At 44.5% G+C, this 12,468-nt stretch overlaps 1 protein-coding gene across 1 annotated transcript in view; it reads left to right on the plus strand.

The window, feature by feature from the left end:
* Positions 1–12,468, plus strand: part of LOC133643563 (isoleucine--tRNA ligase, cytoplasmic-like) — a 144,789-nt gene that overhangs the window by 86,890 nt on the left and 45,431 nt on the right. The window contains exons 20-23 of the mRNA XM_062038213.1: positions 1,671–1,791; positions 1,874–1,965; positions 10,408–10,485; positions 10,860–10,981. Of these exons, the coding sequence (XP_061894197.1) occupies positions 1,671–1,791; positions 1,874–1,965; positions 10,408–10,485; positions 10,860–10,981 (413 nt within the window). The remainder of the gene's footprint in view (positions 1–1,670; positions 1,792–1,873; positions 1,966–10,407; positions 10,486–10,859; positions 10,982–12,468) is intronic.

Consider the following 12,468-nt stretch of genomic DNA (forward strand, 5'->3'; position numbering starts at 1 on the left):
AGTAGATGGTAGTCAAACATAAGAGATACGTGTAAACTGCACTATGATGGCAATATGACTCAAGTAAACAACACCAACATTTTATATGAAAATATAGAACATTACACATGGCGCTCAAAAATCCATGAAAATGTTTTGGTACGACTTTGGTAAGCTATGAAGCCACACCGCTTGATGTGCTTCAACATAGGAGTATTATTGTGGTGTGTGTATAAGGTAAGACATATCTGACGTTTTGTTTCGCAATATTATGCAAAAGCAACTTTTCCTACCTCCTGGTACCTGCTGATCTGTATTTGGGATCTGCATAAATCCTTTAAAAATTGCGCGCGTCCGCCTTTGTAGTCCGTGTCGACACCGTAGTCGATAAGCTTCTTCTTTTTCTCTATCTTCTTGTTATGTGACATACATTATTCACCCAAGGAACTTTAGTTATGAGAGAGTTCCGGTCGGACGTTTTTTCACGGGACACATTTCCTGTGTTGTTGAGGAGATGCTGCTCCGTTATTGATTGAAGTAAAGTGAATGTCATTAAAACAGTTAGCTCCATCTTTTGACACTTCTTCCTCAGAAAGCAGCTTGAAGATGATCTGTAAAACATAATCCATGCAACATTTTGACCAAAAAAACACCATTACATGTTATGTAGACCACAAGGAAGTGTTTTCAATTTAGAAAAAAAATATAATTATATGAAAATGCGCCCTATAATGCCTTATATATGAAAAAAATATGGTGCGCTCTATGGTCCGGAAAATACGGTACAAGTTGGCCCATGACCAGTTCGACATAAAAGACGTACCGTATTTTTCGGACTATAAGTCGCAGTTTTTTTCATAGTTTGGCCGGGGATGCGACTTATACTCAGGAGCGACTTATGTGTGAAAATATTAACACATTACCGTAAAATATCAAATATTATTTAGCTCATTCACGTAAGAGACTAGACGTATAAGATTTCATCGAATTTAGCGATTAGGAGTGACAGATTGTTTGGTAAACGTATAGCATGTTCTATATGTTATAGTTATTCGAATGACTCTTACCATAATATGATACGTTAACATACCAGGCATGTTCTCAGTTGGTTATTTATGCCTCATATAACGTACACTTATTCAGCCTGTTGTTCACTATTCTTTATTTATTTTAAATTGCCTTTCAAATGTCTATTCTTGGTATTGGGTTTTATCAAATAAATTTCCCCCAAAAAATGCGACTTATACACCGGTGCGACTTACGTATGTTTTTTTCCTTCTTTGTTATGCATTTTCGGCCGGTGCGAGTTATACTCCGGAGCGATTTATACTCCGGAAAATACGGTAATTTAAAGATCCAAACGTGTAAGTGCAGTCTTTGTTACCTGCAAAACCTGCAGATTACGGTGTCTTCCTTTTGTCAGCTTTTTAATATGTTAAGAACCTTTAAACCTCAACTTTAGTCACAACATCTAATACAAGTGTTGTATTAGATGTGAGATCTGAGCCGAGGGTGTCATTGTGGCTTGTGCAGCCCTTTGAGACACTCGTGATTTAGGGCTTTATAAATAAACTTTGACTGATGATTGATTGATTAAACACTGAGCCTATCCTTGGAGTCAATAGATGTACCTAATGTTGTGGCCATTGGGCGATACCTTTCTAAGTGTGCCAATGTTTGTGTGTTGTCAGGAAGAGGATATGCAGTTCCTGTACAATGAGAACACTGCCAAGCAAAGTGACAACATCATGGACAAATGGATCCAGTCCTTCACGCAGTCCCTCATCCAGTTTGTCAAGGCAGAAATGGACGGTAAGAAGACGTCCTTACGTTTAGGCATCCAGCAGCTTTGCCGATTTTGTTGCTGACACGGATTGCTGTCACTTTGCCGCAGCGTACCGCCTCTACACTGTGGTGCCGCGTCTCGTTAAGTTTGTGGACATGCTCACCAACTGGTATGTCCGCACCAACAGACGCCGTCTTAAGGTGAGTAAATTTGCATGTGAGGAAATCAACTGCTGAATCACTGTAACAAGACATTAAAGGGCCTCAGTTACTTAGGTTTTCAAATGTGAGGCGGCAGAAGACTTCAGGGGAGGTGTAGCAGCTTGACAAAAATACAGAAAATCATATCTATTCTCTAAATGTGCTATAATAACTACAAAACCAGTAAAGTTGGCATCTTGTCCATCCATCTTCAACCGCTTATCCGGAATCGGGTCGCGGGGACAGCAGCTCCAGCAAAGACCCCCAGACTTCCCTCTCCAGAGCAACATTTGCGACTTCCTCCTGGGGAATCCCGAAGCGTTCCCAGGCCAGAGAGGAGATGTAATCCCCCCATCTGGTCCTTGGTCTGCCGCGGGGCCTCCTCCCAGTGGGACGTGCAACGAGGACCTCCCTAGGGAGACGCTCGTGAGGCATCCGCACGAGATGCCCGAACCACCTAAGCTGGCTCCTTTCCAAGCGAAGGAGCAGCGGCTCTACTCCGAGTCTCTCTCGGGTGACTGCACTTCTCACCCTATCTCTAAGGGAGATGCCAGCCACCCTTCTGAGGAAACTCATTTCGGCCGCTTGTATCCGCGATCTTATTCTTTCGGTCATTACCCACACTTCATGACCATAGGTGAGAGTAGGAATGTAGATAGCTCGGTAGACCGAGAGCTTTGCCTTCTGGCTCAGCTCCCGTTTCGTCACAACAGTGCGGCAGAGAGACTGCAATACTGCCCCAGCTGCTCCGATTCTCCGGCTGATTTCCTTCTCCATCTTTCCCTCACTCGTGAACAAGACCCCGAGATACTTAAACTCCTCCACCTGGGACAGAGTCCTGTCCCCTACCCGGACTGTACAAACCATCGGTTTCCTGCTGAGAACCATGGCCTCAGATTTGGAGATGCTGATCCTCATTCCAGCCGCTGAACACTCGGCTGCGAACCGATCCAGTGAGAGCTGAAGGTCACGAACCGAAGGTGCCATCAGGACCACATCATCTGCAAACAGCAGTGACGCAACCCTTAGCCCCCCGAGACGTATACCCTCTCCGCCGTGGCCACGACTCCGCCTAGAAATCCTGTCCATGAAAATCACAAACAGGATAGGTGACAGAGCGCAGCCCTGGCGGAGACCAACCCCCACTGGAAACGGATCCGACTTACATCCAAGCACCCGGACACAACTCTCGCTTTGGTTGTACAGAGATTGGATGGCCCTCAACAGGGTTCCCCTCACTCCGTACTCCCTCAGCACCTCCCACAAGATCTCCCGAGGGACGCGGTCATACGCCTTCTCCAAATCCACAAAACACATGTAGACTGGATAGGCATACTCCCAGGCCCTCTCCAGGATTCCCGCAAGCGTAAAGAGTTGGTCAGTTGTTCCACGACCAGGACGGAATCCACATTGCTCCTCTTGAATCTGAGGTTCGACTATCGGCCGGACCCTCCTTTCCAGTACCTTGGCGTAAACTTTCCCAGGGAGGCTGAGTAGTGTGATACCCCTGTAATTAGCACACACCCTCTGGTCCCCCTTTTTGAAAAGGGGAACCACCACCCCAGTCTGCCACTCCCTCGGCACTGTCCCAGACTTCCACGCAATGTTGAAAAGGCGTATCAACCAAGACAGCCCATCAACACCCAGAGCCTTCAGCATTTCTGGACGGATCTCGTCAACCCCCGGAGCTTTGCCACTGTGGAGTTGTCTAACTACCTCAGTGACTTCACTCCGAGAGATCAACGTCGATCCCCCATCATCCTCAGGCCCTGCTCCTATCAGGGAGGGTGTGTCTGATGTATTTGGGTTCAGGAGTTCCTCAAAGTGCTCTTTCCAACGCCCCACGACTTCCTCACTTGAAGTCAGCAAAGTCCCATCCTTGCCGTACACAGCTTGGATGGTTCCCTGCTTCCCCCTCCTGAGGTGCCGTATGGTCTTCCAGAACAGCTTTGGTGCCGCCCGATAGTCCTTCTCCATGGATTCCCCGAACTGCTCCCACACCCTCTGCTTAGCCTCGTCCACAGCCACGGCCGCTGCCCTTCGGGCCCGCCGGTACCTTGCAACTGCCTCCGGAGTCCCCTGGGATAACATACCCCGGTAGGACTCCTTCTTCAGTCGGACGGCTTCCCTGACCACCACTGTCCACCAGGGTGTTCGAGGGTTACCGCCCCTTGAGGCACCTAAGACCTTCTGGCCACAGCTCGCATCTGCAGCTTTAGCAATAGAGGCTTTGAACATTGCCCATTCCTGTTCAATGTCCCCAACCTCCACAGGGATGGCAGAGAAGTCCCGCCGGAGGTGGGAGTTGAAGTCCTTCCGGACAGAGGACTCCTCCAAACGTTCCCAGTTCACCCGCACTACACGCTTGGGTTTGCCAGGTCTGTCCAGAGGTTTCCCCCGCCATCTAACCCAACTCACCACCAGATGGTGATCAGTTGACAGTTCAGCCCCTCTCTTCACCCGAGTGTCCAAAACATACGGCCTCAGATCAGCTGATACGATTACAAAATCGATCATTGATCTTTGGCCTAGGGTGCTCTGGTACCAGGTACACCTATGAGCATCCTTATGCTTGAACATGGTGTTTGTTATCGCAAGTCCGTGACTAGCACAGAAGTCCAATAACAATCCACCACTCAGGTTCAGATCAGGGAGACCGTTCCTCCCAATCACGCCAGTCCAAGTATCACTGTCATTGCCCACGTGCGCGTTGAAGTCCCCCAGCAAGACTATGGAATCCCCTGCCGGCGCCCCATACAGGACCCCATGCAAGGTATCCAAGAAGGCTGAATACTCTGAACTCCTGTTTGGTGCGTATGCACAAACAACAGTCAGAGTTTTCCCCCCTCCAACCCTAAGGCGAAGGGAGGCGACCCTCTTGTCCACTGGGGTGAACTCCAACGTACAGGCACTCAGCCGGGGACTCGTGAGTATCCCCACACCCGCCTGTGCCCTCACACCCTGAGCAACTCCAGAAGTGAACAAGGTCCATCCCTTGTCCAGGAGTGTGGTTTCAGAGCCCTTGCTATGCGTAGAGGTAAGCCCCACCAGATCCAACCGGTAGCGCTCCACCTCTCGCACCAGCTCAGGCTCCTTCCCCACCAGCGTAGAGACGTTCCACGTCCCGAAAGTCAGCCTCTGCTGCCCCGAATTGGTCCGTCCGGAGCCTCCACTTTCACCGCCATCCACTTGGCAGCGCACCCGACCCCACTGGTTCCGACCGCGGGTGGTGGGCCCACGTGGCAGAGAAGATGGCGTGTCCACGTAGCTTCTTCGGGCTGTGCCCGGCCGGGCTCCGTGGCAAGCCCGGCCACCAGGCGCTCGCTGACGAGCCCTACCTCCGGGCCTAGCTCCGGAGGAGGGCCCCGGGCTTCCTCCGGGCCGGGTAACGCATCCTCTTTTAGTGTAGTTCATGGGGGGTATCGTAACCCTGATGGGGGGGGCATTCGGGTGCTACACCTTGCCCAAGGGTGACCCGGAACTATGTAAGGCAGGGGCGTTCAACTCCCTGAGGCTTAATACAAGCCCACATACCTATTATAGTTAATTTGGCATCTTGTATAAATCTTGTATAAATCGTAAATAAAAACAGAATACGATTTGTGAATTATTTTCAACCTATTTTCCATTGAATACGCTGCAAAGACAAGATACTTAACGTTGGTAAACTTTATTTTTTGCAATTATTAGCTCATTTGGAATTTAATGCCTGCAACATGTTTCAAAAAAGCTGGCACAAGTGGCAAAAAGACTGAGAAAGTTGAGGAATGCTCATCAAACTTTTTTTTGGAACATCCCACAGGTGAACAGGTTAATTGGGAACAGGTGGGTGCCATGATTGGATATAAAAGCAGCTTCCATGAAATGTTCAGTCATTCACAAACAAGGATGGGGCGAGGGTCACCACTTTGTGAACAAATGCGTGAGCAAATTGTCGAACAGTTTAAGAACAACATTTCTCAACAAGCTATTGCAAGGAATTTAGGGATTTCACCAACTACCGTCCATTATATCAACAAAAGGTTCAGAGAATCTGGAGAAATCACTGCACGTAAGTGGCAAGGCCGAAAACCAACATTGAATGCCTGTGACCTTCGATCCTTCAGGCGGTACTGCATCAAAAACCGACAGTGTGTAAAGGATATCACCACATGGGCTCAGGAACACTTCAGAAAACCACTGTCATTAACTACAGTTTTTCGCTACATCTGTAAGTGCCAGTTAAAACTCTACTATGCAAAGCGAATGTTCTGTGGTCTGACAAGTCCACATTTCCAAATTGTTTTTGGAAACCGTGGACGTCATGTCCTCCGGACCAAAGAGGAAAAGAACCATCCGGACTGTTATAGGCACAAAGTTCAAAAGCCAGCATCTGTGATGATATGGGGGTGTATTAGTGCCCAAGGCATGGGTAACTTACACATCTGTGAAGGCACCATTAATGCTGAAAGGTACATACAGGTTTTGGAGCAACATATGTTGCCATCCAAGCAATGTCTTATTTCAGCAAGACAATGCCAAGCCACATTCTGTAGGTGTTACAACGCCGTGGCTTTGTATTAAACGGGTACTAAACTGGCCTGCCTGTAGTTCAGACATGTCTCCCATGGAAAATGTGTGGCGCATTATGAAGCGTAAAATATGACAACGGAGACCCCGGACGGTTGAACAACTTAAGCTGTACATCAAGCAAGAATGGGAAAGAATTCCACCTGAAAAGTTTCAAAAATTGGTCTTCTTAGTTCCCAAACGTTTACTGAGTGTTGTTAAAAGGAAAGGCCATGTAACACTGGTAAAAATGCCCCTGTGCCAACTTTTTTGCTATGTGTTGCTGCCATTAAATTCTAAGTCAATGATTATTTGCAAAAAAAAAACAAGTTTCTCAGTTGAACATTAAAGGTCTAGTGAAATTTTTTTTGAAAATTTAAACGGGAATAGCAGATCCATTCTATGTGTCATACTTGATCATTTCGCGATATTGCCATATTTTTGCTGAAAGGATTTAGTAGAGAAAATCGACGATAAAGTTCGCAACTTTTGCTCGCTGATAAAAAAAAGCTTTGCCTGTACCGGAAGTAGTGTGACGTCACAGGAGCTAGTATTCCTCACAATTCCCCATTGTTTACAATGGAGCGAGAGAGATTCGGACCGAGAAAGTGACGATTACCCCATTAATTTGAGCGAGGATGAAAGATTCGTAGATGAGGAACGTTACAGTGAAGGACTTGAGAGGCAGTGATGGACGTATCTTTTTTCGCTCTGACCGTAACTTAGGTAGATGCTGGCTCATTGGATTCCACACTCTCCTTTTTCTATTGTGGATCACGGATTTGTATTTTAAACCACCTCGGATACTATATCCTCTTGAAAATGAGAGTCGAGCACGCGAAATGGACATTTAAAGTGACTTTTATCTCCAAGACAATACATCGGTGACACACTTAGCTACTGAGCTAGCACGATAGCATCGTTCTCAAATGAAGATAGAAACAAAATAAATAAACCCCTGACTGGAAGGATAGACAGAAGACCAACAATGCTATTAAACCATGTACATGTAACTACACGGTTACAAATTCTCAGCCTGGTAAGGCTTAACTATGCTGTTGCTAACGACGCTAAGGCTAATTTAGCAACTTAGCAACCGGACCTCACAGAACTATGTACTCTCTCCTTTTTCTATTGTGGATCACGGATTTGTATTTTAAACCACATCGGATACTATATCCTCTTGAAAATGAGAGTCGAGCACGCGAAATGGACATTTAAAGTGACTTTTATCTCCAAGACAATACATCGGTGACACACTTAGTTACTGAGCTAGCATGATAGCATCGTTCTCAAATGAAGATAGAAACAAAATAAATAAACCCCTGACTGGAAGGATAGACAGAAGACCAACAATACTATTAAACCATGTACATGTAACTACACGGTTAAAAATTCTCAGCCTGGTAAGGCTTAAAAATGCTGTTGCTAACGACGCTAAGGCTAATTTAGCAACTTAGCAACCGGACCTCACAGAACTATGTACTCTCTCCTTTTTCTATTGTGGATCACGGATTTGTATTTTAAACCACCTCGGATACTATATCCTCTTGAAAATGAGAGTCGAGCACGCGAAATGGACATTTAAAGTGACTTTTATCTCCAAGACAATACATCGGTGACACACTTAGCTACTGAGCTAACGTGATAGCATCGTTCTCAAATGAAGATAGAAACAAAATAAATAAACCCCTGACTCGAAGGATCGACAGAAGACCAACAATACTATTAAACCATGTACATGTAACTACACAGTTAAAAATTCTCAGCCTGGTAAGGCTAAAAAATGCTGTTGCTAACGACGCTAAGGCTAATTTAGCAACTTAACAACCGGACCTCACAGAACTATGTACTCTCTCCTTTTTCTATTGTGGATCACGGATTTGTATTTTAAACCACCTCGGATACTATATCCTCTTGAAAATGAGAGTCGAGCACGCGAAATGGACATTTAAAGTGACTTTTATCTCCAAGACAATACATCGGTGACACACTTAGCTACTGAGCTAGCGTGATAGCATCATTCTCAAATGAAGATAGAAACAAAATAAATAAACCCCTGACTGGAAGGATAGACAGAAGACCAACAATACTATTAAACCATGTACATGTAACTACACGGTTAAAAATTCTCAGCCTGGTAAGGCTTAAAAATGCTGTTGCTAACGACGCTAAGGCTAACTTAGCAACCGGACTTCACAGAACTATGTACTCTCTCCTTTTTCTATTGTGGATCACGGATTTGTATTTTAAACCACCTCGGATACTATATCCTCTTGAAAATGAGAGTCGAGCACGCGAAATGGACATTTAAAAGGACTTTTATCTCCAAGACAATACATCGGTGACACACTTAGCTACTGAGCTAACATGATAGCATCGTTCTCAAATGAAGATAGAAACAAAATAAATATACCCCTGACTGGAAGGATAGACAGAAGACCAACAATACTATTAAACCATGTACATGTAACTACACGGTTAAAAATTCTCAGCCTGGTAAGGCTTAAAAATGCTGTTGCTAACGACGCTAAGGCTAATTTAGCAACTTAGCAACCGGACCTCACAGAACTATGATAAAACATTAGCGCTCCACCTACGCCAGCCAGCCCTCATCTTCCCATCAACAGCTGTGCTCACCTGCGTTCCAGCGATCAACGGTGCGACGAATGACTTCATCCGTGGGTTTGGCGGCAAGCATCGGCTAGGCGTAGTAAGTAGTCCTTGTTGTGTTGCTGTAAGTATTGTACTTAGCCGCTAATACACCGATCGATCCCACCTACAACGTTCTTCTTTGCAGCCTCCATTGTTCATTAAACAAATTGCAAAAGATTCACCAACACAGATGTCCAGAATACTGTGGAATTTTGTCGAAGAAAAACAAGAGGCTTTTCTATCGGTTCCGATGGGGTCCAACCACTTCCGTTGCTTTTGTGACGTCACGCGCATAAATCATATCCAAAGGAGTTTTTCAACCGGAAGTGTGGCGGGAATTTTAAAATTGCACTTTATAAGTTAACCCGGCCGTATTGGCATGTGTTGCAATGTTAAGATTTCATCATTGATATATAAACTATCAGACTGCGTGGTTGGTAGTAGTGGGTTTCAGTAGGCCTTTAAATATCTTGTCTTTGCAGTCTATTCAATTGAATATAAGTTGAAAAGGATTTGCAAATCATTGTATTCTATTTTTATTTACGATTTACACAACGCGCCAACTTCACTGGTTTTGGGCTTTGTACATTACAAAACTATTACCGATACATTTGTTCAACACGGCACCCAACTTTTGATGTGGTTGTATGTCAACATGACAGCGTCAGAAGCACAGCAAGTTCAATGCAGAAAATATATTTTTACTAGAGAAAGTAACAACCAGCACCACACCAAAATGAACTTGATATCAAATAAAAGGAGGCTAACACAGCTGAGCTAAAATGCTGCTCAGAGTGCGCTCTTGTGATGTCACACTTAACCTGGCAACAAGCATCGCCTTTTAAAGGCACACACTCTGCTCTCAAAATGCATACCATATTGAGTTTATTTTTTTAAGTAACGCATTAATTTATTTCCCTTACTAAGGAGTCATTCTATTAGTAGTTCAATTACTTTTTTGGTAAAGTAATGAGTAACTACAATTAATTAATTAAAAATAATAATTTTCCGAACATTTCTTTTTGAATGCCTTGAAAGTCTTAACACAGTCTTCACGCAGGTCTCAAACGTTCCATACTGTAGCTGTTTTCAAGACAGCAACCTGATTGAATATGCACCACCTCTGCTAGTTGCAGCCAAATTGCAAACGGCATTGGGGAAATATGCCTTTCTTTGCATTTTCTCTCTTTTGCATTTCTCCTTGGGGACGTGTTGTATTGACGCGTGTGAACTTTGTAGGGCGAGAGTGGCACCGAGGACTGTCTGTGGGCGCTGGAAACCCTCTTCAGTGTTCTGTTCTCCATGTGCAGGCTGATGGTGAGTCATAACAGTTGTGTGTGTGTGTGTGCAAGCGTAACTGGTTTGTGTTGACTATATTTGTGTGACAAAGTCATATGTATGTGGAAGAGGTAGGTGTGCTGTGCCGAGAGCCAACCTAACTTAAATCACCGATCAGCTGGGAGCTTTATGAATTAATTAGCGTGCTTAAAGTGCAAGGTGCAGCCACACTAGTGCTGGCACAACTGTTTGAACTTTTAGCTCTTGAAATCTCTGGGAAAATGTGTTGGATATGCTTTTTTTTTTATTAGCTCCCTCTGACTTTTGGACCTCTGCGCCAGGAAATGTAAATTAGCTACAGTTGCAGAGCATCAAATAATTTTCTTCCCTTCTTCTCTGCTGCTTCAACCCAGGCTCCCTTCACGCCCTTCATTACAGAGATGATGTACCAAAATCTGCGTAACCTCATCGACCCCGCCTCCATGGAGGAGAAGGACATCGGCAGCATCCATTACCTCATGCTGCCCCAAGTCAGGTAGGGGAAAAATTGGTGGAATTACCAAACTGCCCCGAATGTAACACAACCGTTATTTTTCGAGACCTCTTTTTTGTACAAATGTCTTAGGATCAAGCTATTTTTTAATGTTTTGGTCAAATGTAAACTGAATCTACTAAACCCTGGTACACACCAAACAAGTGGACCATTGCCGCTTAAGAGATGCGTTTCGGAACACTTACAAATTAACTATGTCGACCACCACGTTAACTTCTGATCTGCAATGTTCTTTTTATGACTAAAACGTGCCCACTTGAGCCATTGTTGACTGCTTTGGCCAACATAAAGTTTGACACACAAAGGGGTCATTGTTGTAAAATAAATAAACAAATAATGGTCTATTTATGTTGACATGTGTTGACTTAATTCTTCATTATTACTAAGCAGCGTGAAACGACAACAGCAACATAACTACTGTCTAGTTACACCACCTTAAAACGTGCACACGGTGGTCTCGCGTTCAGTGAAAAGTAAGCTTCCAAATTAAAGCATGGCAATTAATGCACCAATTTAATTGTTTTCTGAGATTGTAGCCACGAGAAGAAAGATTTGTGGATATATAGAATTTTTATTGTCATTGTAATCAATACATCCAACAGTGTCCTACAAACAACTAGATGAGGCAATTCCTGAAGGAATTGCGTGTGAATGATCCAATGCTGAAGTTGAACTGAAATCCTGGGGTTTTCTTTTAGAATTGTTGAAGTAGAGCACACAATTCCCAAACAGGCTGAATATTATGGAGTTGGAACAGTTTGAATCAGATGAAAAATGTGGGAGTTGTGGAACTTTGAAGACTGTGCCATTGATTTCAATGGGAATTTCCCCAAAATTGGGTAATTTCGGGAGAAGCTGGAATTTTTTTGAAAATGGTAGAAGACTTGAATGGTCTGAATGAGTTGAAATGGTTGGTGTTGGAATTTTTCAAATCGGTCGAGAAATGTTGAAGTAGTAACATGTTGAATTGAGAGATGGTATTACGGAATTTCGAGAAAACCGGCAATTTTTCCAGTTCACAAAACAACTTTGTTTTTCATCCTGATTAAGAGGAATGTTTTGACGGTGGAACGGTTGAAATGCGTTGAAAAATGTGGAAGGAGTAGTCGCCAGAAAAAATAGTGGAAATAGGGCTTTGGAAAACCAGGAATTCTGGAAAATCCTGGAATTTTTTTTAACTTGGAAAAAATGTAGTTTTAATTTCCAGGATGGTGGAATGTGTTGAAGGTGGAATGGTTTGAATCGGTTGAAAAGTTAAAGTACCAATGATTGTCACACACACACTTGGCGTGGTGAAATTTGACCCGTCCCCTTGTTCACCCCCTGGGAGGTGAGAGGAGCAGTGGGCAGCAGCGGTGGGCGCGCCCGGGAATCATTTTTGGTGATTTAACCCCCAATTCCAACCCTTGATGCTGAGTGCCCAAGCAGGGAGGTAACGGGTCCCAGTTTTATAGTCTTTGGTATGACTC

Source organism: Entelurus aequoreus, linkage group LG26, assembly GCF_033978785.1.
Source record: "Entelurus aequoreus isolate RoL-2023_Sb linkage group LG26, RoL_Eaeq_v1.1, whole genome shotgun sequence".
In the NCBI taxonomy this organism is placed as follows: Eukaryota; Metazoa; Chordata; class Actinopteri; order Syngnathiformes; family Syngnathidae; genus Entelurus; species Entelurus aequoreus.